Source organism: Microtus pennsylvanicus, chromosome X (genome assembly GCF_037038515.1).
Source record: "Microtus pennsylvanicus isolate mMicPen1 chromosome X, mMicPen1.hap1, whole genome shotgun sequence".
Taxonomy (NCBI): Eukaryota; Metazoa; Chordata; class Mammalia; order Rodentia; family Cricetidae; genus Microtus; species Microtus pennsylvanicus.
In genome coordinates, this window is record NC_134601.1 from 20273740 (window position 1) to 20300465 (window position 26726).

At 35.1% G+C, this 26726-nt stretch overlaps 1 protein-coding gene across 5 annotated transcripts in view; it reads left to right on the forward strand.

Moving 5' to 3' along the window:
- Positions 1-24389, forward strand: part of Brcc3 (BRCA1/BRCA2-containing complex subunit 3) — a 32480-nt gene extending 8091 nt beyond the window's left edge. For 4 of the 5 annotated variants that reach the window (XM_075957870.1, XM_075957871.1, XM_075957874.1 and 1 more), the window contains 6 exons: positions 5613-5700; positions 6142-6230; positions 7569-7624; positions 18474-18605; positions 19118-19161; positions 20882-24389. In XM_075957870.1, coding sequence (XP_075813985.1) covers positions 5613-5700; positions 6142-6230; positions 7569-7624; positions 18474-18605; positions 19118-19161; positions 20882-21033 — 561 coding nt within the window. In that variant the 3' untranslated portion in view covers positions 21034-24389. The remainder of the gene's footprint in view (positions 1-5612; positions 5701-6141; positions 6231-7568; positions 7625-18473; positions 18606-19117; positions 19162-20881) is intronic. The other variant, XM_075957873.1, reaches the window with a different exon arrangement.
- The last annotated feature ends 2337 nt before the right edge of the window (positions 24390-26726 follow it).

Consider the following 26726-nt stretch of genomic DNA (forward strand, 5'->3'; position numbering starts at 1 on the left):
TTATATTAGTGCCTCTAATGGTTTATTGTTCAACTGGATTAAGTTAAATCTTTTCCTGGTTCTATCTGTACATAAGACTGGAGAAAATGAATTTTAAAATATTTTTTATAATTTTTATTTTTAAGAGAAGGTCTTATTCTGTAGCCTAGTCTGGTCTGGCTTCCACTTCCTGAGTGCTAGGATTGCAGATGGCTACCATAACATCTAGCTTCTTTGTATACTTTTCAAAGTTTGTGTTATGCATGTATACTACTTTTTTTAAAGATTTATTTATTTATCATATATACTGTATTCTGCACCAGATCTCATTACAGATGGTCGTGAGCCACCATGTGGTTGCTGGGAATTGAACTCAGGACCTTCGGAAGAACAGGCAGTGCTCCTAACCTCTGAGCCATCTCTCCAGCCCGCATGTATACTACTTACATTTAAATTTTCCTTTTTTTGGTTTGTTTTCTGTAGGTCCACTTTTATTTTTATTTTTTTGTTGTTGTTGTTTTTTTTCCTTTTTTTTTGTTTTTTGAAACAAGGTCTCTCTGTGTAATAGCTCTGGCTGTTCTGGAACTCACTTTGTAGACCAGGCTGGCCTTGAACTCACAGAGATCAGCCTGCCTCTGCCTCCTGAGTGTTGGGATTAAAGGCCTGCATCACCACCTCCTGTCTTATAGGTTCATTTTGTAATAAATTGTTAATATTGAATTTAGCGTATTTATGTGTTAACAGTTCATTGGAAGTCAATAACAAAATATACACTTTGTAAAAGTATCTTTTTTCTTTCTTTTTTAAATTTAATTATTTAATTTAAATTTAATTAATTTATTTATTTTGGTTTTTTGAGACAGAGTTCTTTGGCTGTCTTTGGAACTCATTCTGTAGAAAAGACTGTCTTCGAACTCAGAAATCTACCTACCATTGCCTCCCAAGGACTGGGACTAAAAATGTAAGACAACACCAGCTAGCCCAACAATATTTTATTACTTGGAGTATAGTCTCCCAGTCAGACAGGAAATGAAAAAGCAATACTGTTAATGTTACTTTCTTTTTGCTTTGTCTATATTTTAGGATTTAAAGTTTTTATATGCATTTAGAGTATTTTGTTGATATCTCATCAAGTTTTTCTCTATTAAATTTTGTTATTTTATAATACTTTGAAATATAAGTAAGATAGAATATTCTAGTTTATATACAATCTCTTAAAATAGGTTTTTCACAAAGATCTGCCTGCCTCTGCCTCCCGAGTGCTGGGATTAAAGGCGTGTGCCACCACCGCCCAGCCTGGTCTACAAGAGCTAGTTCCAGGAGAGGCTCCAAAGCTACAGAGAAACCCTGTCTTGAAAAACAAAAAAAAAAATAGGTTTTTCAAAGATCTTGGATTGATTACACATAAAAATATATTTCTTTATTAGTCATATGTAATTTCATATTCAGGTATATTAATGCTTTGTGCATTTACATTACTTTTGAACTAATCTTTAGCTTATAGTAGAACTTTTGCACAAATTTCTTAAGTATTTAAGAAATTAGATAAATTAGTTATGAAAAATTTTGCCACTATAGCTTTTTAAAAAGTTGTATTTGTTTTTACTTTAAGCTGTAAATGTTCCACATGTGTGCCTGGTACCTAAGGAGGCCAGAAGAGGGTGACAGATCCCCTGGAACTGGAGTTTATGAACCTGAGTCCTCTGGAAAAGCAGCCAGGTCTCTTAACCACTGAAACATCTCTTCAATCCCTCCTATACCTTTTTTCATCTTTTTATACATTTTCTTTTTCACCATAAAATCTCCTTGTTTTAGGACATGGATAAATTTTATTTTGTTTTGTTTTTCTTGTTTTTTTTTTGAGACAGGGTGTCTCTGTGTAACAGCACTGGCTGTTCTGGAACTAGCTCTGTAGACTAGGCTGGCCTCAAACTCACAGAGATTTGCCTGCCTCTGCCTCCTGAGTGCTGGGATTAAAGGCATGCGCCACCACCACTTTGCTCACATTGATAGATTTTTTTCTTTTGGTTTTTTGAGACAGGGTTTCTGTAGTTTTGGAGCCTGTCCTGGTACTAGACCAGACTGGCCTCGAACTCACAGAGATCTGCCTACCTCTGCCTCCTGTGTGCTGGGATTATAGGCGTGTGCCACCTCTGCCCAGCCTCATTGATAGATTTTTAACTTGGCAATATCATCACTGCTGCTTTCCTGGTGTAGCAGTCAAACATTATAGGGTTTCTGAATACACAGTAGTCACTCTTCTATATCAGTTGGAGCACTGAAATCTCATAGCGTTGGTATTCATCATTTCTTGATATTTAAACTTCAGGTCCATCTTATTTGCCACTTCTAAGGAATTTGTTAGAGTCTAAAGTGTCTTTACATATGTCAAAAATATAGTTTGCTTCATTTTACATCATGATATTTGTTTTTTTTGTGTGAAGTACACTCCCTAAGTGTCCCTTGGATACACACAAGAAAATGTTGCTCACATGATTTCATTTGTAATTCAGCGATCTTAAAATATGTATTTTATTATCTTATGTGTGGGTATATAAGCCATATGTGAATGCAGGTGCCTGAAAAGTTCAGAAGAAGACATTGCATCGCTTGAAGCTGGAGTTATAGGCAGTTGTGAATTGCCTGATGTGGATGCCGGGAACTAAATCCATATCTTCTGCAATTGTGGTATAGATTCTTAACCATTAAGCCATCTCTCCAGCTCCTAATGTAGCAACTTTGCCACCAGAAAGTGCAAGCCCTAACTGCCAATCAAAATCCTTTATTAGTATGGAAGAATTATCAACAGATTCTCCTAACATGGCCTACTTGATTTCATCTTCCCTATCTTTCAATCTTTGCATGGTTATTTATTGAAGAAATTTATTCAGTAATTCAGTTGATCCAGTAGTTGAGATACTTCTTTATCAGATACATTTTTTTAACCAACTAAAGCTTTGAAAACTTGGCTAACATTTTCTAGAGTATGCACATATACATACATCTATTAAATCCCAAACAGTGTGATAATCTCTATAGAGAATATCCTGACTAGAAATGCTGTTAATTACTTTATGAAGAAAGCTGTCTGTCAGCTTATAGAGCTACTACAAGGCTCCATCTCTGTGTGAAACTGGGGCTTTAGTGACATGACAGGTCCCCAAATGTCATGCTTCATCTAAATGATTATTCTGTGTTTCAGTATTGCTAATCTGCCCAGGAAAATAATTTGTCAGCTAGGGTATAATGGCACATGCCTGTAATCCCAATACTTAAAGGTAGAAACCAGCCTGTGGTATGTAGTGAAACTCTGTTTTAAAACTAAAATACTTTTATTTCTTTCAACTTTAGTTTTTTTTAATTGTTTGAGACATGTTCTGTCTTGCTATACAGACACATGAGCACTGGGTTCTAGGATGCTGTTGAGCAACTTGGAGAGCATCTGAGCCTTTTCAGGTTTAACTGTGTAGAGAGAGCATAGCAACTCTGAGTATAGGAAGTTTTCCTTATTCCTAAGATAGGACCCTTCTAAGCACTCTGCCCCCTGCCTCCTAAAAGATGCCTTTCTACCTTGGCAGGGTATTATAGGGGGAAACAACTGCTGGTCCCATCTGCTTCTCAGGGCCAAGTAGTTACTTACCATCACCCTTGTAAGGGGCAGTTACTTTTTCTTGGGCCTCAGGTCCTTTCCTCACATACTTGTGTTCCTCTGTGCTTTGTGGAGTACTCAGTTGGGACCCACTGGATATATTTAGGGTTCTGTCTCTTTGAAGATGTTCTCTCCCTGAAAGCCACCAGACTTAATGATCCACTTAGGTTCTGGGTAGTCCACCTGGCCTGACTCTAGTGTACTGTTCCTCAGACTTAGTTGTATAAAATGTATTGTGTGTGTGTGTGTTTAATTTTATGTGTGGGGGTATTTTGCCTGCTTATATATGTGTGTGTGTGCCTGGTGCCCATGAAGCTAGAAAAAGGTGTCGGATCTCCTGGAACTGAACTTACAGATGGTTATGAACTGCCATATGGATGCTTGGAATTGAACCTGGATTCTCTAGGAAAGCAGCCAGTGCTCTAAAGCACTAAACCATTTCTCCAGCCCTTACATAGAATGGAAGAAAAATCTTTGCTGACTATACTTCAGACAGGCAGTAAATATCTGGAATGTATACAGAATTGTAAAAATTAAACACCAGAAAACGCTGCCAATCAATATATGCTCAATGAACCTAGTAGAGAGTGCATTCTTTTTAAAATTAAATGACTTTATTCCAATTAACTCACAAATAAAAACAGCTAGTTTAACCTAGCCACTCAGACAGTTTCCCAGTCCAAAACTCTATACATCTTAATATAGTTAGAATGACCGTTCTGAAGCAGTAATGCTTCACTTAAGTTGTTTTTTTTTAACTTTCATTATCAATTATATGGGTGTTTTGCCTGCATGTTTGTCTACTCTCTATGTGCATGCAATGCCTTGGAGACCAGAAGAGAGTATCAAACTCCCTGGCACTGGAGTTAAAAATAGTTGTGAGCAGCTATGTGGGTGCTGGGAATTGAACCCAGATCTTCTGGAAGAGCAACCAGTGCTCTTAACCTCCTTAATCCCTCAATTACTTTTTTATTCACTTATCTATACAAAAAGAAGAAACTATAACAGAGTTGAAACTAGGAAAAAGTAGCACTCAATTCTTCATGATTCATGTTCTCAAAAGAAGAAACCTCTGGGCACCTGGCATGCACATGGTACACATAATACATGCAAGTAAAACACACAGATAAAATAAAAAAATAAATCTTTTTAAAGTATTTAACATCCAGCCATCAAGGACATGCAAATCAAATTTATATTGTGATCCTATTTCATTTCAGTCAAAATGGCAATCATTTGGTTGTATTTTAATATAGGTAGTTTTTAGGAAAACTAAGCATCATTTTACAGGACATGGGAAACTGAATTGTGAACTTTGGCCTACAACCACTTTACTTTGCTCTTTTTAATATTTGACAGCTTACTATAGACATAAATTAAAAAAATTATTATGGCTTAAAGTCAGAGCACTTGCCTAGCATGTCTGTTCCGTCCTACAATGTACACATATCAGTATATATATATATGGTTCTCAACTTGTGGGTCATGACTGCTTTGGTGAACCTCTATTTCCAGAAATATTAACGTTATGATTCATAATAGAAAGGAAATTAGTTATGAAGTAGCAACAAAAAATATTTTATGGTTAGAGGGTCACCATAACATGAGGAACTATATTAAAGTATCACCATAGCATTAGGAAAATTGTGAACCAGTGGACATAAATGTACACACACATTGATTTCTTATATATTTTTTTACTGGAAGTAGGAGTAGATGAAGATTCTCAAATTGAAAATATAAATGAATTTTAAAGATTTAAACAAGCTTTTTTGCAGAGAATGTAAAGATTTGAGTGAACAAACATTTGCACAATTGGAATAAGACAATAATAGAAATATGAGTTATATTTAAAAAATGACTTTAAGTGACTAACATTGGAAATTCTGTGCATCAATCTTATTTCACCCTTAATTATGTATTTTGAGCCTTTATTATAAGCATCAGGATTTTTCTTATTTTGAAAATACCTTGACAAACATACAGGTTGGCTGAACTAACAGGTCGTCCCATGAGAGTTGTTGGCTGGTATCATTCTCACCCTCACATAACCGTTTGGCCTTCCCATGTCGGTAAGTGTTATAAGGTCGCAGTGCTTGTTTATTTTCCTCAAATGAATATCATTTTTCCTCCATTACATATCATGGTCATCAAAAGGGAAACTTAGAAGGCATTACTTCTAAGAAATTCTTTTGTCACTTCCAAAGCCTATCTTGTAGTCTAGAGAAAATTAGGAAGTTTTAGGGATAGCTAATTTTTTTCTGTGCTACATTTTGTAGTAGGGCCACTCAGGCTAAGCATCCTAGAGTTACTATTTAATAGCAAACTTTTCATAATATTTCTCTAACTTGGCAAAATATGCTCTGACATTTATATATCATTACAATACATCTCTATTTTGCCTGTAGAATATGAGTGTTGATAAGGTAACTAATAATTAGTCCTTACTATTATCTCTAAATAAAATCTGCTAAGTATAGGTTATTAACAGAATATTTTTATTTATATTTCAGATGTTCGTACCCAAGCCATGTACCAAATGATGGATCAAGGCTTTGTAGGACTTATTTTTTCCTGTTTCATAGAAGACAAAAATACAAAGGTATTTTATGTATAAGTGTTTGTGTACATACACATTTGTGTGTGTGTTTATACACAGAGTAGATACAGTTGGAGAAAAATCTCTTTTCATTTTTAATAGGTTGGTCAGGGAAGTTTTCAGTGGGAAGGGTTATCAAGTCAAGATTAGAAGTATGTAAGGGAGCAAGTCTTGAGTGTTTCTTGGGGGAAGATCATCCCTGACAGAGAAAATAGCAAGTGCAAGCACCCTATGGTGAATGTGGCATTTTCAGAGAACATTGAGGAAGCTGGTGTGACTATAGTATAGAGGGGAAGATGATGACAATGTATTCCAATTTGCCTCAGTCTCAATTTTTATACTTATATTACAATGCTCTGTTTCACTAGCCTTTTTTGTCTCTTGAAAGTCTTCTGGTTTGGTTATCCTTAAAGAGGACCAAAATGTAATGGGAACTAGTTCTTGAAAGGCCTTTACTTTGCCTCTGAGTTGGGGAAGCCATTACAGGGTGGCTTTATATCTTAATAGAATTACTCTAGGTATTATATTGCTAGTGGACTGGACAGGATTGGAGTGAGAAGGGTAAAATTAATGGCATCAGTGAAACCAGTTAGGAAGATATTGCCAGTAATCTAGGCAAAAGATAATAAAGCTTTAATCATGGTGTGTAGAAGATAAGTATGCTAATAATGAATATTTTCCATGAATTCAGAAACACTAGAATTCAATATCTGGAACTTTATAATTTTTTTGAAATGCTTTTGGTTTTTTTCACAATTTAATTTGCGTATTGTCCTCAAATAATAAATGAGGTTAATCACTTTCCTGGTTCTCGTATTTGTTAGTAATTGTTTCATGAGAAGATGTTTGGCTGTGATTTATGTTAATTGTGTATGTGATCCTTCTCACAGAAATTGATTTATTATGGCATATTCTATAACCTTTGGAATCTCTTTTAGCCTTGTATGTTCATAAAAGCCTTTGAGCTTTAAGTTAGAGTCTACTAAATTGCTATGAAATCTCCAACTCAAAAATGATTAATGGTACACATGGTGATGGTGTCTCATGCCTTTAATCTAATCCTAGCTCTCAGGACACAGAGGCAGGTGGATCTCTGTGAGTTCAAGAACAGCCTAGTCTACAGATCGAGCTCCAGGACAGCCTAGGCTATCTTTGTCTTAAAAAAACAAACAAAATGATTAATAGTTAAAGATAGAAATGCTTGTTATACTGAGTCAGTTATTATACATTGTATATGTATATTGAATACTATAATGTACTCTGTAAAGATATCCAGATATTTTGTCTCAAGAAAAAAAAATCCTTTTGTGTATTACATTTCATTTCTATTTTTTTAAATAGACTGGTCGGGTACTCTACACTTGCTTCCAATCCATACAAGCCCAAAAAAGCTCAGAGTAAGTATGACAGAGATGTTATTATTTATGGACTCCTAGTCATGAAATTGATTGTTCTGTTTCATTTAATTTTTCTCATTAGTAAGGCACTAATAGTACTATATTTCTACTCTTACCTACTAACAATTCTTTTTTTTAATATTTATTTATTTATTATGTATACTATATTCTGTCTGTATGTATGTCTGCAGGCCAGAAGAGGGCACCAGACCTCATTACAGATGGTTGTGAGCCACCATGTGGTTGCCGGGAATTGAACTCAGGACCTTTGGAAGAGCAGGCAATGCTCTTCCCCTCTGAGCCATCTCTCCAGCCCCCTACTAACAATTCTTAAAAAAATAGAATTTCTTTAGTAGTTTGTGTATTCTGAAAGTCTAGGAAGCTGAAGTCAGACACATAATCTTGGTCCATAGTTCCCAAATTGTGTTGTACTGCTAGTTTTCCTTTCTCTGGTGTGTTCTAAAACAAAGACCAAAAGTGAAGAAATTTAGAGATTTTTATAGATAATTCTCTGTTGCTACAGAAACTTTTTCAGTTTTGCTAAGGATTGAACCCAGAGTCCCATAAATAAGATCCTATCTTAAAAAACAAAAAACCAAAACGAAATCAAAACAAACAACCAAAACTCTGTCTACTTTTTTTGTTTTTTTGCTGTCACAAATAAAGATGATAGTCACTGATACCATCCCACTTCCATTCTCCAAAAATGTAGTTATTATGTTTTCATTTTTGGGGGTTACTTTTCTAATCTTTAATAAAGTTCGATTCTTTTTATTTTTGTGTTTTGAGACAGGGTCTTATGTACTCCAGTCTGAGCTCACGATCTTCCTCCTTGTGTGTTGAGCTTTCCAGACATGGGCTACCACACCCACCTAAAGTTTGCCTTTATATTTTATTAACAGTTGACATTAGACAATATTGATTTGGCTCTCCATGATTACTAAATTTTCATAGTTACAAGCATCTCTGCTCAAGATTATAAACATAATTTCATTGTATATGTTTTGTGTATTGATTAAATCATAATAGAAAATAAATTTTATCATTACAATTAGGTAAATGTTATTCCCTCATCAACTAATATGAACTATGTATTATTAATGATGTTTTTTGCATAGATTTTGTTTTGTTTTCTTTTTATTTGCTTTTACATAATGTTTTGAATAGATTTTTTCCTTCATTTTTATCACTTCCTTAAGTTCTAAACTCTTAGGAATAATGTGAAAACATTTGGAATCTCCACATTTGAAGGATTATTCCATGAAACCATCCTAACCTGATCTGACATCTCACTTTGGCTTGCTGCTCAACTGATATCCAGGGTGGTGGGGGGCTTGTTTCTTTATTTATTCTCCTGAGTTTTATCCATTGTAGGGTTCTTGATTTATTGTCATTTTTCTGGAGAGATCCTCTAGTAAGTTCCTAAGAATGGTGAGACTTTTTTTCTGAGTCCCACTTCTCTGAAATGTTTTATTCTTTTTTTGGTTTTTCGAGACAGGGTTTCTCTGTAGCTTTGGTTCCTGTCCTGGAACTAGCTCTTGTAGACCAGGCTGGCCTCGAACTCCCAGAGATCTGCCTGCCTCTGCCTCCCGAGTGCTGGGATTAAAGGCGTGTGCCACCACTGCCCGGCTGTTTTATTCTTAATAATAGTTATGAGAATTGAGGCATAAGTCCTGAACTCAAGGTTAGCATTCTCTTTAACTTATCTAACACATTCCTGTCTTATGGACTTGACATCCTAGCAGAAGCAGGTCCACTATCAGCTTCTCTCACAACTTTCTCTTTCTTAGTAGGACACATCAATTTCTTTCCCCCCATCCCTCTATATTTGCTCCCTTTCTCTTTAGAGAACTAGAAATAGAAGGGAACTTCTACAACATTTATGGGCATTTATTAAAACTGTAAATTAGATGTTATATACATTGTTGACAAAGAAAAGTTTGCCACATAACAGCAGAAATAATATAAACAATTGGCACTGTTACTCAACATTGAACTGGTAATTATGACCAGAGCAAGAGGTTCAACATCAAAGTTAGACAAAGTTTCATGGTTCATGTTCAAAACACAAAATCAGTTGTTTGTATTTATCAGCATTTTACAAATGAAATATGGGGTAATAATTTTATTTAAAATAGCATTAAGTTTAGTAAAAGATACAAGAGAAAATTTAACCAAGGCGAGAAGAAATTTGATGCATTAGAACTAGAAAGTACTAAAAGAAATAAAAGAATTTACACATACATATTTATATGTATATGTATGTGATTGAGTTTGCTTCTTTATTTCAGTGATAAAACAATGCTAAAACAGTTTGGGGATTAAATGGTTTGTTTCATCTTTTATCTTATAGCTTACTATTAAAGGGAGATATTGCTGGAATTTAAGATAAAAACCTAGAGCAGAAACTGATGCAGAGGTCATGAAGGAGTGTGACTTACTGGCTTGCTCAGCTGTTTTCTTATAACACCCAGGACCACCTGCCCAGGGGTGGTACCATCTACAGTGGGCTGGGCCATCCCATATCAATCATTAATCAATAAATTTCTCTCATTGATATTCCCACAGACTAATTTGATGAATGCAATTTTTTGATTAAGGTTTCCTCTTTTCAGGTTACTTGAGTTTGTGTCAAGTTAACAAAAACTAAAACAGTGATATATAGAATACTTGATATTGTTAAATGATAGTAGTCCCTAAAGATATCTAGAGTCAATGAAATACTTATATTCCAAAGGTCCTTTTTGTTGCATACATGGAAAAGATAATTATAAAATCTAAGATGTATGGAATAACCAATATTGATAAAAAGAAGACAAAATCAGATAAATAAGTTTTTAAAACTTAATATAAAGCTTGCATAGTGTGAAACTAATATATATATATGCCAATGGAATGAACTGAATGATTCAAAATAAAACCAAATCAACCTTTGGCAAGGGTGCCAATGTCATTGAATGAGAAGCGAATATTTTCTTCTGAGTGGTGCTTTAATGATTATATATACATAACAGTAAAGTTGGAACCCCCACTTCACAGCATATATAGAAATTAACTACAGATAAACTAGTGAACTAAATATGTAATCTAAAACCATAAATACTTAGAAAACGTAGGTTAAATCTGATGACATTTGAGCTTTGCAATATGACAAGTTTTCATAGATGTGACAGCAAAACATGAATAACAGAATAGATACATTTGTAAAACAGAACTTGTTTATGAGAAGATATTAAGAAAGTGAAAAGGCAGCCTATAAGATTGAAAATATTTGCCAATTTTATAACTAATAAAGGTAAACTAGGGGCTGGACAGATGGCTCAGCGGTTAAGAGCATTGCCTGCTCTTCTGAAGGTCCTGAGTTCAATTCCCAGCAACCACCATCTGTAATGAGGTTTGGTGCCCTCTTCTGGCCTGCAGACATACATGCAGGCAGAACACTATACATCATAAATAAATAAATATTTTTTTAAAAAGGTAAACTATCTGGAATATTAGGAGAAAAATTTAACATTAGACATGATAGTTCATTCCTGTAATCCTAACACTTAGGAGGCTGATTCTGGAGGATTGCAGTGAGTTAGAAGAAAATCTCAATTGCATAATGAGTTCAGCTAGGCCACACCATGACATCATTGCCAAACTTTGTCTCAAACAAGTCTTAATATTGGATCTGGTGGTAAATCACTATAATCTACCAGTATTTGTTAGGTGGAGGCAGGAGAATCAGAAGTTCAAGATTACCTTGGCTGCTGAGCAAGTTCAGTGACAACCTGGGCTAAACGTCAAAACAATAAAGACAAATTATCAATAAAAAGATGAGTGAGCCAGACATGGTGGTGCATATCTTTGATCCTAGCACTCAGAAGGCAGAGTTAGGTAAATTTCTATGAGTTCAAGGCCAGTGTGGACTATATAGTGAGTTCTAGGCCAGACAGGGCCACAGAGTGGGACTGTCTTAGTAAAGAAATGAGAAACAGGAATCACCAATGTAATAATATAATAATGAAATTGTTGACATGTCTATATATTTATAGATAGTTTTAAAAAGCAGTAATAAGGAACTACGGAGATGCCGCCATAGCAAACTATATAATACTCCTATCCAGAGAATAGAAGACCAAGATTACCAAGAATGTCATGGACTAAAACTGGCCAGTGGTATCAGAGTGACTCTGATCAGTGATCCCACCATAGACAAGTCATCAGCAGTACTTTTGAACATAAATTGTTAGACTCTCCAAATGTTTCTGGCTTAAGTCACTTTTTGAATATACGCTGTTTGGTAAATATCATAAAGAAAATGAATATAGTCAGTTTCTCAGTGAACATGATGGGAACCAAAGTGTCTTTTCTTAGCAGAGAATGCACCAATTACTATTTTAATGTTTTCGGTGGACAACAAGAAGGAACCCTGGACAGGTTTGCTAGTTTTTCCTATGCCCCTTGTTTGATTCTAGTTGTAAAGATAGAGAGGTGAATACAGTTAATTCAGAACATGGGAAGAATGTGATGAATGACACCTGGAAACTCTTTCAGTCAGAAAAAGCTACAGGGGATCCCAAACATCCCTTTAACAAATTTTGGATAGTTAACAATATATTGTAGAAACTTGACTCAATTAAGAAGATGTTGACATAAGACCAAAAAAATACTGAAATTCCATTCTACTTATTCATCCAATCTGATGGCTATTTCTGTTTTAGGTCAATAGAGGAACTCTTCAAATATTTCATAGAAAATTGTTAGGTTTTTCCCATTTTGAACTTTTTATAAGATATTAGAAAGATATAAGGTAGAAGTGTTTGTCTTCTCATAGTCTTTTGAAAGTGGTCTACAGATGAGTTTCAATTTTAACTGGCTGTTAAAATTTAGATGGTTTAGATGGTTCTAAGTGAAGAACTGAAGAACATATGAATTACTGGTAGGTTTTCTAAATATATCAGGGGAATGGTGATTGGTGGAAGACTGGTAGGTTTGACCATATAGCGGTTCAAAAAATCTGTAAACAAAATGAAAACATGGATGAAAATAGATGACAGAAATTATTTGTAAAAACAAATGTTTTATTTTTAAGTGATTTTTAGTGATAACATGTTGCTTTTCCTGTCAAATTGTCATAGTTTTACTTTTGCTTTAAATATTGCTCAGTTTGGATGTGGCTGCTGTTCTGTATTGCTGGTGGTAAATGGAACTCCCAGCTGTTCTAGTCTTTCTGAAGGACAAATTATTTTATTGTTATTTAATGCCAGGTCTCACTGTGTAGACCAGGCTGGCCTCAGACTTGTGGCAATCCTCCTCATCCTGCTTCCTGAATGTTGAGATTACATATACAAACATGGCCCAAAATTCTAACAGTTACATTTGTGTTAGATACAAGCCAGAATGGAAACAAAAAAAAATTATGAGTGTGTTGTGGCAGTTATAACTCACACACTGGAGTCCAACCTGACTTTGAAGATTAAATATACTGTCTACTTAGCCCTGTGACTGTGAACTCACAAAGTTAGTGTAGTTTTTTAAACATCTCCTTTTTTTTCTTGGGACAGTGTCTCACTGTGTAGCCCCCCTGGCTCTCCTGGAACTCAAAATATAGACCAGGGTGACCTCAAACTCACAGATATCCATCTGCCTCTGCTTGTGCCTCCCAAGTGCTGGAATTGAAGACATGTGCCACCATACCCAGCTAAACATCTGATTTTTGTATTTGTAAAAAAGAGGTAATGGGCTGGAGAAGTGTATCAATGGTTAAGAGCACTTGCTGCTTTTGTAGAGTCCCTAGGCTCAGTTTTCAACACCTACACAATGGCTCACAATCTTTTGCTACCCCAGTTCCGGGGGGTCTGATGTCCTCTTATGACCACTTTGGGTACCAAATATACTGTGAAGAGACATACGTGTAGCCAAAAACACTCAGACACATAAAAAAAAGCTTTAAAAGTAAAAAATAATAGATTAATAAATAAGACAGAAGTGATATTGCATGCCTGTTGTGAGACTTAATGCAGACAAAATATTTTCCATATTTATATTTGGCACATAGTAGTGTTTCATAAATATTAGCGACTCTGGTACCCCATAATTATGAGCATATGGGTAATTATTATCTTTTATTTATTTATTTTTTTGTAACTGTGGAACACTTCATGAGTTTGTATGTCACCCTTGTTCAGGACCATGCTAATCTCTGTATTTAGTATATGTGCTGCCAAAGTGAGCACTTAAACTTTTTTGTCTTATTTATTTATTTTTTGTTATTAATACTTTTGTAATTAGAGGTTAACCTTGCTGAGCTGAGTGTGGTGGCTCATACTTAAAGTCCCAGCATGTGGACCAAGGCTATTAAGCCTAGCATCTTAAGTTTGATCCTCTTGCCTCCTAAGTGCTGGGATTAAAATCATGCACAAATACCGCCTGGCATTCATTCATTTTATTTGTTTGTTTAGGCTTTTTGGTACAGGGTTTCACTGTTGTACCCCCCACTGTCCTGGAACTCATTCTGTAGACCAGGCTGGCCTCAAACTCACAGAGATCCTCCTGCCTCTGCCTCCTGAATACTGGGCTTAAAGGTACACACCACCACTGCCTAACATTTATTTGTTTGTTTGTTTGTTTGTTTTGGGCTTTTGGTGTAGGGTTTCTCTGTGTACCCCTGACTGTCCTGGAACTCACTCTGTAGACCAGGCTGGCCTTGAACTCAAAGACATCCACCTGCCTCTGTCTCCTAAGTGCGATTAAAGGCGTGAGCCACCATGCCCAACTTTAAAAAATATTTATCACACATATGTACATGTTTGTGTTATTTTTTTATTAGAACAGGTTCAACTCTGCAATCTTTGTTTGCATTTCCTGTGCATTTTGGAATATACAAACTCTAGTACTTTACTCTTCCTTTCTTGTCAGCCCATTCCTCCCTATGCGCCATGAGGCCAGGCATGAGCTTTATTGGAAATCAGTTTCTTACTGTTAGTGACAGATTGGTGTTACGTACTTGCCACAAAAGTAATTAACACACCAGATTTCTCTGTTTTGGGTTTTAATGCTTTTGTACATTTTGATCCTATGCAGATCTTATGTCTGCTACCTCAGACTCGGAATACCTATGACTGATAGTGAAGTTGAGGCTGGAAAACGCTGTTGCTATGGATTTATCTGCATGTTTGTGTTTTGCATGCACATATTTATTATATGTGGAGGTGTGCTATACCATGGTATACATGTCAGGGTTAGAGAACAACTTTCTGCAGTTCTCCATCTACTGTTTGGGTCCTGGAAATCTGATTCAGGTCATTATGCTTGTGCAACAAATACCTTTACCCACTAAGCCATCTTTCCCTGTTAATTCTTTTTTCATTTTATGAAAATTTTATGGCTATAAATAATGGGTTAACTTTCTTCAGCATATTGTTTTTGCTTCATTTCATAATAGATTTTCATTTTCAGTTGTTTCAGGTTTTCTTCTAATTTCTCTTATGAGTTTTTTTTAACCCATTTATTGTTTAAGAGTATCTTGTTTAACTTATTCATCTATGGATTTTCTATTTTTCCTTATGCCATTCATTTCTAGTTTCCTATGCTATAATCAGAAAAAAATTACTTTTAAATTTTGCATGTGGTCTATCCTGGGGAGAGCATTCCATGTACATTTGAGAATAGATAAGAACCAGGTATGATAATGCAAGCCTATAATCCCAGCACTAGGAAGCCTGAGAAAGAAAGATCACAAGTTTCAGACCAACCTGAGATACTAAGTGAGTTTCAGGTCTGTTTGAACTATATCGAGAGGCCCTGTCTAAATTTTTTAAAAGAGAATTAGTTCATTATATAAATTTTAAGACATAATTTACATCCATTCAGAAGTTATTTGGGTCAGAACTATATTCCTACTTCATTTTTTTAAATTCCTTTTTTTCTTTCTTTTTATTTCTTCTCTCTCTTTCTCTTCCTTTCTCTCTTTATTGCTGGGATATGAGCACAGGATGACATCTGCCCAATGGTCATCACATTTTCCGTGTATAGCATGAGTTTTAGATTTAAGAAATATAAAATGCTGAAGATTTCTCTGCTTTTCAGCTCAAATCTCATTCTCCGTGTTCTTAGCAAAGCTTGTGGTTTAAATTTGATGATGGAGTTGAATTCTTTTTTTTTTTTTTTGCTTTTTCGAGACAGGGTTTCTCTGTGGCTTTGGAGCCTACCCTGGAACTAGCTCTGTAGACCAGGCTGGTCTCAAACTCACAGAGATCCGCCTGCCTCTGCCTCCCGAGTGCTGGGATTAAAGGCGTGCGCCACCACCGCCTGGCGAGTTGAATTAATTCTATGCTTAAGGTTTCTATATTTTTCAGTCTAGCAATACTCTTGTATAATTACATGCCTTCTTCATTTCTCCTTACTTGTAGCAAAATTAAGTTTTAGGCAAAGCCTATCATGTACTTTTTCTCTTTCTCAAATGAAAGAGTGGTCACTGATCTCTACTCATAATCTATTCATTGTTTCTTTCTAGAACATAATTTATTTGAAATTACTTTTATTTTCACAGTTAATAGATATTTTTCCTTTATATCTCATTATTTGATATTTTTCGTTATAGTGAAGGTTTGGGTGGTTTTCTAAATTCTAGCTAGTATAACTACCAGATCACTCTGTATTTAGTTAGGAATTGGGATAAGTCAAGTCTAGGCTTTTAGTTCCTATATAGTTGTCTCAGGTAGGGTTTTTATTGCTGTAACAAAACACCATGACCAAAAAGCAAGTTGGGGAGGAAAGAGTTTATTTGGCTTACTCTTCCAGATCATAGTCCATCATTGGAGGAAATCAGGATAGTAACTCAAACAGGGCAGGATCCTAAGTTTTATCAGAGACTGAAATTTAATTTTTCAGCCACCCATACAAAAATTGTATTAATTACAACACTATTTGGCCAATGGCTCATGCATATTCCTAGCTAGCGCTTACATCTTAACCCATTTCTATTAATCTGTGTATCACCACTAGGCTGTGACTTCCTGGAACGGTAAGGTTCTGCCGTCTTTCTCCTTCAGCAGCTACATGGTGCTTGCATGACTCAAACTTCTTTTGTCCTCTTTCTCCTTGGATTTTCCACCTTGCTTTATTCTGCCCTGCCATAGGCCAAATCAGTTTCTTTATTAACCAATGGTAAAAAAAAAAAAACATATTCACAGCATACAGAGGAGAATCCCGCATCACCTAAGGCAGGAGCTGTTGCAGAGGACATGGAGGAGTGCTGCTGGCTTCCTCCTCCTGGCTTGCTCAGCCTGCTTTCTTATAGAACGGGACCTCCATCCTAGGAATAGCACCACTCACCTCCTCTATTGATCACTAATTGAGAAAATGACTTACAGCTGAATCTCACGGAGGCGTTTCCATAACTGGGAGTGCCTTCTTCCATGATGTCTCTAGCTTGTGTCAAATTGACACACAAAACCAGTCAGTATACTGATGGAGTTCTATTTTTGTTCCTAGTATGTTTACCATCATATGCCTGAGAATAGTTTACAGGTCTTCTCTACCCTTGCATTTTCTCAGCTATAATTTTGTCATCCTGAACTCACCAGTACTTTTGAAAACTATTTGCAACTTCTAATCCTATAAATTTCCTTGTTTAGAATCATACTTTTCTGGGAAAATTGGATCTGTGAGAATCACCTCTGAAATTTTCTCCCTGTTGGCCCCATTACTTATTGTCTTGGCAACTCTCCAGTGACTACTGTCAGACAGTTTTTTCTTTAATGTGTTTTAATTGTTTTTAGTAGGAAAACTTGTTATAAAAACTAGTTTATTATCAGAGGCAGAATCTCTGTCATTAGCTTTAGATACTTATGGTTTTATCCTGGTTCTAGGTTTTAAATTTTAGTCAACTGACAGAAACTCTGCAGTTTCTTTCATGAATTTATGGAAATGTATGTTCCATATTGTATACTGTTGAGACCATTTCTGCTTATACACCCAGAAAATTTAATTGGAAACCTTGTTAAGAGAACTAAGAGTAGCCTACTGACTTCTTTAGTGTTTCTGGACCCATCATTAATATTAATCACTGTATTTTACTCCCCAAAGGCTACTATTGTATGTTGTTTCATTAACTCTCCCCTAATTATGTGAATATAGATAAAAGAAAGATAGTTGTAATTTCTTGTATGTTTCATCTAAATCATGATATAGGACCAAAAGACACTTTTAGTGGATAGGAAGAGAAGGCAGCAGAAAACTAGATCTTATTCTACTTTACTGCCATGTATCCATGGATTTCATAATGTAGAGGGTCCCCAGACTGGATCATCCACTGACCCCACTGTTAATGTAGACTTTAAGCATATTGGGAATGAGAAATATATACAAGGAACTTGACTGAACTTAGACAAGCCTGTCTGTACCTTCCATTCTACCAAGAAATGGAAGTATGTGTAAATATCTTACCTAGTTTTATCCATAGAAGAGAATAAAAACTGAGGGATGATATTTATGTGAGTAATTCCATCTACAAAATGAATCTGATATTGTCACTGAAGTATCTGCATTTGAGTCAGTTTATTCAGATTCATGCAACTTTTTGACTAAAAGCAGTATTAGTTGTTTCCTAAAGGCTTATGTTAAATTTACAGAACTGGATTCATAATCTCTAAGGGACTAGAGAATAATGAGTGCACAAATAGACTTCTAATTTGCTCTCCAGAAAAGCCTAATTTGAACTCTGTCTACTTTCAAATTGAGTAACTTAATGAATTATAGTAATATGTAATCTTTGAAGCATTCCATATTCCAAACTCATTAAAGTGTAAATAACTTATTTTAATTAAAGGATAAAATGTGATCTTAATTGGTTGTCTTACAGGTATGAGAGAATTGAAATCCCAATCCATATTGTACCTCATATCACTATTGGGAAGGTATGCCTTGAATCAGCAGTAGAACTGCCAAAGATCCTATGTCAGGAAGAACAGGATGCATATAGAAGGATTCATAGGTAACACTTCTTCAGTGTTTCTGTTGTTAACTTCAGTGAAGACCCTTTATCTTTAGCAGCTCAGCTTTTGAGGCCCCTTTCCTTTTACCTGTCTGGGAGAGAGCTTCACAGCAGCTTCAAATCATCTTTCTCACACTATATTATAATGATCTCTTTACTATCTTGCCTCATATATTTTGGATTCTTCAAGACAAAACACATTTCCTTTTCTGGTTGTGAAAAGAAACCACAACATCCTAGTGATCCCACTGTGTATTACTGGGCCATATTTACTAAATGTGTAATGTATCAAGAGCTTTAGAAGAGATAGTAGTTTCATAATTATGTCTTTGAATTATCTTTTGAATTTTCTAATAAATCAAATCTCCCAAATTAAACTTAAAGTTAACCATAGTGGGAACTCAGATCATCTAATCAAATTGGCAAAGTTCTAATGCAGGTTATGATTTTGTTAAACACCTGACCATTTTGATTCTGCGTTGTTGCTAACCTAAAGTACCTTATCCCTTTAGCCTTACACATCTGGACTCAGTAACCAAGATCCATAATGGCTCGGGTAAGATTTTTTTTTTCTGGAGTATATGGAGCGATTTCTGAAATACTCATTTTATAGAAGCAATTTTAATTCATCTTTAAAGTTTCCAGTTTCCTTCTCTAGAAATTTAACTAATCTTGCTCCTTACATTTCCTTGAAACCCTATAGACACTTAAATACTATAAATGTGGTCTTATGATAAGACAGAAGGAAAGCTAGAAAAGCTTTTTTATAGACTAGCTCAGTAGTGTGCTGGTATGTTTAAACACTATCTCTTAGGGAATCCCAGTTGCCATAGTATTTCATAGCGTGGATGTTTAATAACTTCCAGAAATTTTAGAAATATGCCATTATGAACTGGTTTTATCACATTACTACCGACCTATTTTAGTCTTGTAGCAGAGACAAGCAGGTAGAGGAAAGGGAATACATCAGGCAGGATATTTTCCATGTGAATAAATAGAGAAGGAATTCCTGGGTAAGTCGAAGGATCAAAAAATAAGTATATATGTACCAATTTATTTTCTTCAACATACACGTACCTCTAGCTACATCTACCATTCAGCTAACCCAGATTTTCCTATTTAATGACTAAACAGAGTAGGGCGTTCCATGTCTCTAGTGCCATTTCTGGTGAGGCAGGAGCAAGAGGACTGCCATAAGTTTGAGGCCAGACAAGTTTACACAGAGATCCAGAATAAAACCTGGCTACTGAGTGACTTAAAAAAAAAACTAAAACAAACAACAACAAAACATTTATGGACTAAATTGCTGGTGAATAACATTGGAATGCTTTCTTTTCTATTTTATGTATTTATTTGTTTATTTTGAGTCAGGGTCTTTCTATGTAGCCTTGGCTGTTCTTGAACTCAATATGTAGACTACTATGTTCTCAAGTGCTGGGCTTAAATGTATACACTGCAACAATCATAAAAGGTTTCTGATTGGTAGATAATTTCTTTGTGAAAACAAAAAGGGAAGCTATATCTCATCATTTTTATCTCAGTAAAACATGGCAAAGAGTTAAGATTGGTAATGTTGGTATATAACCATATTCTAAAATCACAATAATTTAAAAAAAATATACTAACATCTCAAAAGTAATCAGACTGATCAATGTACCTGGGCAGTGCCTAAAGACAGGTGCGTGTATATGAAAGAATTCATATTTAATTGAAACTTTGAAATTAGTGAGAGGTAGGTTAGTCACTAAATATCATCATTCATCTGTTTATTCATCCAAAAAAGCCATTTAAGTACCCTTTCCCTGCTAGATAACCTTCTAAGCATAAGCCTAAAGTGCTGATCAGAAGAGACAAGCTTGGATTCTGTGGACTTAATTCTGTTCCATTTGAGGAAACAGTAGAGTCCTACTGGAGACGGGACTCCAGTCCCGTCTGTGCTTTCTTAGCCCTTTAACATGAAGAAATGAAGAGCTAGCTATCTTTTTCCTTTTTCAAATTTAATTTTATTTTTTTACATAGATTTCTTTTTGGCTTATGGATCTAGGGCTTCAGAATATGTACCTGCTTTGCTCAGCTCTTTTCCCCCTTGTTGACTACTGGAAATCATTTACCAGTTCTACTTTAGAACTTTAGTTTAGTACTTTAGAAACTTGTTTCTTCAAGCCCTTTTTTTCTGTGCCCAAAACTAAGATATTGTTGGTAGTATAGTAGGAACATGCCAGTGTATAGTTCTTTTTATAGTTATCTTATATTTTTTTTCTCTTTTCTTATTGAAGTGTTTACCAAGAATTTGTGCAGTCAGATGTCAGCAGTCAGTGGGCCTCTACTGCAGTGGTTGGAGGACAGATTGGAGCAAAACCAGCAGCATTTGCAGGAGTTGCAACAAGAAAAAGAAGAGCTTATGGAAGAGTTGTCTTCCCTAGAATAAAGCAAGAGGACAAAAATGTGATAATATTGTTTCTCGGTTTGTGCGCTGAATATGGTTCAAAACTATATACAACTCCTATGTAGGCAGATAATTCAGGAGCACTTTTTATATCCCAACAGATAGTTTTATGTATATAAAAATACAAGATGTCTTCCTAAAACTTTTCCAGAGTGTATAGAATCCTCTTGCCTACAGTTGCTGTAAAAGAAAACATGCAGGATGATTTACAGAATATGAAAGTTATTTTGTAAGGGTTATAAGAGATGCATTAGCAAGGAATATCTGGGAATAAAATATTTGATAAGTTTATTCTAAATGTTAAGAACATTTATTCTAATTTTGAGCCGAAGTGTCAATATGCATCCCTATTTGTCCTGGAACTCACTATGTATACCTCATTAAGCTGCCCTCAAACGCAGAGATCCACCTGCCTCTTCCTCTGTAGTGCTGGGAATAAAGATGTGCACCACCTACCATGCTTGGCATTAAATGCCTATTCTCAATGAAAATACCTGACATAAATTTTTTTTGAGACAATGTCTCATTATGTAGCTGTGGCACGTCTGGGACTCACAAAGATCCACTTCCCTCTGAATTAAAGATGTGCACCAGCAACATAAACTTTTTAGAATTTTAAGTCTTTGTTTTTAGTTTCAGATATCCATCCTGTATAATTTAAAGGAAGAACACTTGGTATTTCATTTTATAGTGTGATATTCTTGTTAGGCAAGTGAATCATAAGTACTGTAGGGTTAATGTAAAGACATGCAGGGCTCATCGCTACCCACCTCTGTTGATTATTCTCACTTAGAATCATGTGTTAGGACTTCCTTCTTGATCTCTAAACACATGTTATGGGATAGCTAAACTTGAATTCTGTGTGGATGCACTCTTAAGCAAACAATTGAGTTCTAGCTTATTTGAGTCTAAAGCAAATTCTTACTGATCCTGTATATCTAAGATTCAATTATAATATGAGCATGATTTTTTAGGATTTAGGTTATAGTAGAAATCATACTTCAAAAATATGATGATTGTATTTTATTATTCATTCATATGTAGCCACTAATTGTATATTTGTGTATTCAGAAAAATGTTGAGCCTTTTGCATACTGGAAACGAAAGTGGGAATTGGAAAAAAGAGTATAAGGAAAGAAAACATTATCAGTCCCAACCATAGTGATAACTGGGGGTTTTGGTTTGTCTTTTTATTTTCCCATAGATTATTGTTTTTCAAAATCCCAGAAATACTTGCATCAGAATCACTTGCAGTTCAAAGTTCAAATTCAATCTTTGAGGCTAGAACCCAGAAATCTATATGACCTACTCAGCTGATTCTGGGGCATACTTATATTTGAAAACAAATATTCTTAGGGCATATGGAATGTAAATGCTGTATTTTCTCTAATTTCCTTCCACCATAATTGTTCTTTATTCATTTTCTTTTTTATAGGGCATATGAAAATACTGGGTGTACAATTTATTAAACTAAATCAATTTTGAATAATATAAAGGTGGAGGGCCCACATTATTTAACTTCAAGACTTACTATATACCTGCAGTAATCAAGACGCTATGATATTCGCAGAACAGATGTATAAATCAATGGAACAGGAAAGAAAATTCAGAAATAAACACACAATAATATGCTTAAATGGTCAAGAAGAAAGGACAGTCATTTCAACAAATTAAATTTTCACAAATTAACAAAATATCTTATAAAAGTACCTCAAATGTGTCATGAATTTAAATGTAAGCTGGAAAACTTAAGGGAAAAAATCATTTAAAAATTTTTTAGGAGTCAGGTATTAATCTTCAACTCAAAAGGCACCATCTTTAAGAAAATGAGTAGATATTTGGACTTCATCAAAATTAAAACTTTTATTCCACAAAATCTTAAGAAGAGGAAAGGTAAACCATGTAATATCTGATCAATGGAAAAGATAATATGCTCAAAACTCAAAAATAATCCCAGTAGAAAATGAAAAAAGACACATTTTTACTAAAGAGGGTAAATAGAAGTAATTATGTGAATATATATTGACCCTCATAAGTCATTGGGAAATGTAAATTAAAACTACAGTGTGGTATGGTATATACTTATCAGAATTGCTAAAGAGAAAATTGTGAAAATGCTAAGTACTGTGGAGAATGCAAACAATGACAGGAATGGAAAATACAGATACTGGGTAGAAGAGTGGAAATTTTTATAAAGTTAAGCATACACTTACCATGAGCCAGCTGTCATACTGCCTCGGCACAAAAACTTTTACAAATTTTTTCTTGGCAACTTTATCTGTGATAGCTGTAAATTAGAAGTAACCCAAATGTTCTGCAGTGGGTAAATGTCTAAACAAACCATTCCTACCATGGAATACTACTCTGTAGTGGAAAGGAACATATTACTAATATCTATATAATTTAGATGAGCCTTGGGACATATAGTAAATGAAAAAAAATGAGTCTTTAAAGGTCACTTACTGTATGGTTGCATTTCTGAAGTGTTGTTGAAACGTCAGAATTAATGAAAAGAAAGAACAGATTAATGATTCCCAGAGTCAGGGGCTGGGCATTATATATGCATTGTTGTTACAGTGTGACATAAGAGTTCAATTAGGCTGATGAAACAGTTTTGTATCTTAAATTTAGTGTTTAGTACATAAATCTGTTCCTGTGCTAGCATTTTACAGATTTATATACATAAAAATCAGTACATGTTAAATCTGGTAGAAGTGAATAACGTCTGTAGCCTATTCCGCAGTATTATACCATTACCATAATGTTGGTTTTGAAGTTCTATAGTTGTAGAAGATCTTACAAGTAGGACAAATTGGGTAAAGGGTACATGGGATTATGTACTATTTTTTACAATTTCTGGTAAGTCTATAATTATTACAAAATAAAAATTTATAGGTTTAAATAATAAGAAGTAAGGTTCTTATGAAATAAGACTGATTGATAAGCCATGTGTAGTGGCACGTGCCTGTAATCCTAGAACTCAGGAGGTTGAGGTGGGAGACTTATCACAAGTTTAGAGCCAGCTAGTTGGCCTAAACCTTGTCTCAGAAAAAAAGGGGGGGAGGAGGGAAGGTAATATAAAGAAGACCTTGGAGGGGGAAATAAAATGATTTGTATATTAGGCCAACTATGAATACATGTTTGTTTCATTTTCATAGATAAAATGAGATTATAGTAGACCATGAAGGTTACTTTTCAGTGTTCATATTTTAAAAATGTTGATCATCAGAAAGAACAATGATCTGCATGAGATGTGATTATTTTCCCAATTACACCTAAGTAATTACCTTTACACAAAATATTGCATTCCAATACACAGCCTTGTATCCCTTCTGCCTTTTCAATCACAATCAAAACTGATTGGAACAAAAGGTACTTGTTTAGATAGGTGTGTTCTCCCTCTTTTTTTTAAGCCTGTCTTGAGATAGGGTCTTATGCTACAGCTCACATTGGCCTCAATCTAGAAGTTTTCTTGCCTCTGTCTCCCGAATGCTAAGATTACAGACATAAAACACCATGCCTGACTGCTTCCTTATTTCCTATACTTGGAACCTGCATTCTGAGCTTGTCTACACTGCCTTTGAATCCATTCCTCCTAAAGTTACCGATAACCTACACATAGTCAAACTCATATTCTTTTATTTATTTTTTGAAAACTGCCATTAATAAACCTGTGGCTTGACACAGTTGGTTCTTCTTCCAAATTTACCACTTTGTTATCATGTATTGTGTTATTTTCTATACCCTATCTGTCCCCTCTAAAAATTCATTCATATCCCTCTCCATGCAGTTACAAGCAAATCCATTTCTCTCTCTACACCTGTCTGAATTCCAGACTTAGATTTCTAGCTACCCATTATATATTTCCAGTAAGCAGTCTTATTACCACGTTGAATTTGATAAATCTAAATTTAATATGTTTATGGTTCAACCTATATTCTTTTTTACTTTCTTACCTCAGTGAAGGGGAACATCCATATGCACAAACTGGAATCCAAGCAGGCAACCTCAATATCTCTGTCACCTTTTTAACTGTTTGCATTGGGACAGAGTTATAACAATTTGGATTTTTTTGTAATCTAATCAGAGTTGGAATGTATAGAATAGGTATGTATGAGGAGGAATGCATGGGGCCTAGTGGCTAGGATTACTTCATGAAGGCCTAAGAGTTCTTATCTTTGTAGCAGGGCAGGATCAAGATCTAGTGAAAGTTGTCCTGTGTCAGTACCCCCACAGTAAAGAGACAATGATCTCTTACATTAAATAAAATAATTGAGCAAATAAGTAAATGCGTTGAGGAAAATTGAAGCAAGCTTTTTCATGCTTGAGACATTTTTTACAGATACGTAAAAAAGAAGAGTGAAATTACCCCCATGATGTTAAATGGAAATAGAAAGTTGATATGATTGCTTTAAAAGGGAACTGCATGTGTCAATTGAGAGAATGGTATACCTGTATACCTCCAATTCTTACCTCTGAGCATTGAGGGGATTAGAAATGCCACTTCAGTAGCTAATGAACACACCTGCCACCAAGTTGCTGGACTTCAAGTACTATTCTCCACTAACAGTGAATAGGATGGACTCCAGAAATAAATGCATATGTATATGGTGAAGTGATTTTTAACAGAAATGACAAGACAATTGAACGGGAGAAAGCATAGTCCTTTTAACAACTGGTGATTTGACAACTAATATCTGCACAGGACTGGACCCCACCCCATAGCATGCATGAGTGCTAACTAATAATGTGTTAAAGATTTAAATATAAGAATTTGTAACTATTAAAATGTTAAAACATCAGCAAATCTCTATGACTTTGGTGTTAGCAATGACATTTTAGAAAAATCACAAAAAATAGTTGTTGGACCTGATGAAAATTTAGAAATGTAGATTAAAAATATAAAAAAAGAAAACTCAAAATAAAAAATGAAAGCTCAGAAAGCTTTACAAATACTTTATCTAAGAATCTAGTATCCAGCCAGGCAATGGTGGCACATGCCTTTAATCCCAGCACTTGGGAAGCAGAGGCAGGCAGAACTCTGAATTTGAGGCCAGCCTGGTCTACAGAGTGAATTCCAGGACAGGTTCCAAAGCTACACAGAATAACTCTGTTTTGATAAACTAATCAATCAATCAATAAATAAATAAGAAAAAAGGAATCTAGTATCCAGAATATATAAAAACTCAGTTAACAACAGCAAAAAAGCAGCCAATTCAGAAGTAGACAAATCATACCAATTGATAGCTATATAGAATAAAAATGTATACCCAGTCTTCTGAAGAAATGATAGACTAGCAGCTGTGTGACCTAATGAAGAGTGAGAATAAAATAATTATTCCAACGAGAGGAAGAGCTTTATAAACCACAAAGTTAACAATAGAACATCTTAAAAATTGGGTGGTGCACTGTAAAGAAGCCAAGCTGAACGCAACTCCACCCTCATTACTCTCTGGCAAGGGGAAGAGAAGCAGAAGCCTTCTTCAAGAGGTAATCTAGGCCACATTGAGGAAAATAGATGGGTAGTTTTTCTATAGTGATACTTATGTTTTTTTATAAAAAAGCAAAGCAGCCAAGTCATTAGAGAGCTCTTACCTCTAAGAAGTCCTCAGACTGAAAGAGAAGGAGTTTCTGTCTCATCCTGGTTTCTATAGACCTCTCTAGTACTGGGATTA